The sequence below is a fragment of the Solenopsis invicta genome, chromosome 1 (assembly GCF_016802725.1).
Source record: "Solenopsis invicta isolate M01_SB chromosome 1, UNIL_Sinv_3.0, whole genome shotgun sequence".
In the NCBI taxonomy this organism is placed as follows: domain Eukaryota; kingdom Metazoa; phylum Arthropoda; class Insecta; order Hymenoptera; family Formicidae; genus Solenopsis; species Solenopsis invicta.
The window spans coordinates 3,737,761-3,741,695 of record NC_052664.1 but is presented as its reverse complement, the minus strand read 5'-3'; the positions used below and the strand labels follow the sequence as shown (position 1 = coordinate 3,741,695).

Sequence of the window (3,935 nt, the reverse complement as noted above, 5' to 3'; positions counted from 1 at the left end):
GATAAGTAAAAATTACTGGGCCCGGTATTTTACTTATCGACATATATTTCATCCGCGAAACATTGACAGCATTTATTTTAAACGAAATATATGAGATCCTCAAGATCTGCGTCGCCGAGAAGCTTTTTGCGAGTGGTTGTCAGAGCAAGTAAGAGCAAGATGTATTGCCAATTAATGGTTTTCTCACTACGATTGAAAATAACGATTTTTTATAAAATAGCTTAAAAATCACATTTCAAGTGTTTACAGCTTAAAAAATTCTTAAAAAATTAAAGTATTAAAGATATCGTGGGATGATAGTTTATAGTTTAACAATTTTCTTGACGTTTTCAAGTATCTTACATAATCGAAATAATTTTTTGTATCAGGTTGACATAAACAACGTCGCTGAGAATAATTTTTTAAGACGAATTCTGTGGACAGACGAGTGCACTTTCCGCAGTGATGGACAAATTAACAGACGTAATGAACATCATTATGCGGAAGAAAATCCTCATTGCCGAAAGGAAACGCACATCCAAGGACAATTCCACATTAATGTGTGGATGGGAAATTTGGATGATCGAGTGATCGGGCCGCATTTCTTTCCGGAAAATGTGACAATTACGGAACAAGTTTATTCCGATTTCCTGGAGGAAATATTGCCCGTTTTGTTAGGTGACGTTGCTGCTATGCCGAACATAATTTCTCAACAAGATGGGCATCCCGCATACACGTCTCTTCTCGCTCGTACGGTTTTAAACCGTGAATATCAACTGAGATGGATAGGCATTCACAGCCCATGTCAGGAATGGCCTCCGCGCTTTCCTGATCTTACGCCAATGGACTTTTTTTTATGGGGCTACATGCGTGACATCATTTATCAAACATTGCCACGCGATAGAAATGACTTAATTGCAAAAATACGAGAAGCGAGTCAGAGAATTACACCTGAAATGTTGAGAAACGTTCGAGGAAGCATCATGAGGAGAATCGCGTTATGTGCGGAAGAAAACGGGGGATATTACGAACACCTACTGTAAAAACAATTATTAGAAATTTATGTTCATCAATAAAGTTTATAAATGTTATAAAAATATTAATCAAGTTATTGACTATCCCTAATATTAAGAATCGCAAACACGTCTACCTAATATTATTATAATATTATTATAAAGTTATCGATTACCACATTTAATATTTATGTTACTGACTATTGATTTATCTCATACCTGCGCTTTCGACAAATTTACATCAAAATAGGAGACATTCACATATATTACTAAACCTTGTTTATCACATTTATTATTTCATAAAATTTATTTTCATACCTTGTCACTGTGGCTTCCATTTTAACCGATTAATGTTGAAGTCTATTGAAATAAATGTTTCGTAATTTTAGTACTACACACTATTTAAATAACTACGCATAAAAGTATTAAGATATAATTACGAAAAACTGAATAATTTATGAGATATCTTATACTTTATGTCGAAATGTGCCAGAATAAAGTGTAAAATATCTAGTAAACTATTTATTTTTCGACAGTTTCAGCTTACAATACTTATACAAAATAAGAAATATATATTATGTGTAAATATAACATAATTCTCTTGAAAAATGCCGATAACCTTTATATAATGTTAAAAACTTTAGTTTTCTCAAAAATTAATTTTACCATTATTTATCCCTCTCCAAACCATACAACTTTTATCTAAAACATTTTTCTTGATAATACTTTATTTTCGAAATATTTGACCGTTCCGGAATTTTGCCACGCGCTATATGAAGAATTGTATAATGTTTATATTGATTTATTACATTGAATATCAATTTAATAATAAATTATTAATATATCAAAATAAATATTGTAGAGGGAAGATTTGTTAGTGATCATTTCCGAAAAAGAGTGATGGGAGTGATATTGCCGACATGCCCTGCAAGCGTACGCAGTTGTGAACCACCATGCGCGCCTGTACGAGTAGGCAACCAGTTAGACCGACATGTATGTGAACGTAACACCCTGTACGTTTGTAGTCAACAATATGCTCTTGTACTTTTGCAAATCGTCCTCCTTATAGAGAAAATCATCGGGGAGTCTCTTAAAAATCAACTCGTAAAGACCGGGTGTGCCAGCGTATCGCACGCCATCGATAATTATGTTATCATTGATGTCCACGTCAAACTTTTTATTACCAAGCATCATTCCATCCTTGTCGAGACGAACACCATACACGGTGTCTATAATTTTCTCTTTTCCACCACCGCTGAAGAAATCTCCAATGTACTTTGACCGAGTGGACCAAAATGCTCAGACAACGTTTTTCGACCTTCCAACGTTTGCATCTGATGTTGAACAGACGTTCCAAACGAATCGGCTGTGGTTTCGAAAACGTCCTTGAGAGCCTTGTTAGTTAATGTTGCAGGACCAATCATCGTACGCGGTGTTGACGTTATCGCTGGTGAATCCATTGCGTCGTACGCTTGTTCAAAACGTTGCTTTTTGCTCGATGTTGCTTTCGACAATTCGTAAGATGCACCATCGTCGTCATCGTCGTCGCTCGGTCTTTTCTTAATTATTCTTTCTTCCTTGATTTCTTCTTTTCTTTTAATCGGCTGAGATTCCTCGACAATCTGTTTCAGAGATGCGACGATGGGCTTGACACGGCTCTCCATTGCAATTTCCTCCTCGATCCTGCCGGTTTTTAAAGCGCGATGTTTCTTGCGGATCGCATCGCTCGTTTTTTCAATCTCCCTCGCGAGTTGCTCACGCTTGCGTATATCTTTGTTATTTTCCGCCATGTTAACGTTCAACGTTGACGTATCGATAATGACTAATCGTTTTGCGGTACCGCGAACTCGTTAAATCCTTTTCGGTATCGTCCGTTACTTAGCGCGCTGTCCTTGTCTATCACTAGAAATCCATACTTTTGTTGCCAACAAGCACGGCACAAAGCACAAAATTCGTCGTACGACATGTCGGTGTTTACGTGATCGTTGTAAACGTGTTTGAGGTTGGTACCATCCTGTTTAAACAGAATTAGGAGATTGGCGTTATCACGTATCAGATGTTTAGGTATCCTCGCGTATGTTTGACAAAGATAAAAGCAGTCGACATTCGAGTGGCGGTCCATTGAAAAGTATTCTCTCACCGCATTCTGCTTATCGCGCGCAACGTTGTCAAAGACGAAGATTGAATTCGGAAGCGTCTCGCTCGGTGGAATAACGTCACTATTATTGGAGAACGTAAAGTAGCCGATTTCATCGATCGATGTCAACAGATTTTCAAGATATTGATACTTAGACTGCTGCAGCGACTTGGAATAAATATAAATATTCTCAAAACGTACACCGTGCGGACTTTCCAACAAGCTTATGAGAACATTAATTTTGCCGCACGAAGATGGCCCAGCAATTATTGCGCGGATGGTACTCGGCATTTCACCGTGTTTCCGCAACTGCGCGTTGTCCCCCATCATTCGCAATTTCTCGTCGCAGTTTGTGACGCGTATCGTCAGCGACTGCCGCACGAATTTCATGTTTCACACTAAACTCGCGTGACACGTCGAGGGCCTATTTATAGATGTGCGAAATCTTGAGTAGCTCAGTATCAAAAATGTTTCTCGCGCTGTCACATCCCAGCGATATTCTAGACCTAAGCGCTGAGCAGTTGCAATATATACCTAAAGTCGTACTGTTACGCGTGTACGGTAATTACATCGACCACGTTTGGGAACGGCTTCCGAAACATATACAGGTGGATCCGGTAGTTCAAACTTATCGTCGCTGCGATGAGCATTATAATCAACCTTGGCAGTGTACGCACATCGACGGCCCTGCACCGAGGATAAAAGATTGCAGCGAATGTCAGCGTCGAACAAAACCGGAAGTTTACTGAATCGAGCGATAAACGCGCTACCTTTCGAGTTTCATATCCCCGGTTACCAGTTTTGCG

The 3,935-nt window shown here is 38.7% G+C and overlaps 1 protein-coding gene across 1 annotated transcript; it reads left to right on the top strand.

Moving 5' to 3' along the window:
* The first annotated feature begins 269 nt into the window (after positions 1-269).
* On the top strand, positions 270-1,022 carry LOC120358903. The gene has a single exon (XM_039454679.1). The coding sequence runs from the start codon at positions 294-296 to the stop codon at positions 1,020-1,022; it is 729 nt and encodes a 242-aa protein (XP_039310613.1). The 5' UTR covers positions 270-293.
* The last annotated feature ends 2,913 nt before the right edge of the window (positions 1,023-3,935 follow it).

Bases quoted from the DNA above. Each gene is read 5' to 3' on its own strand.
- LOC120358903 (XM_039454679.1), top strand. From the start codon at position 294: ATGATAGTTTATAGTTTAACAATTTTCTTGACGTTTTCAAGTATCTTA.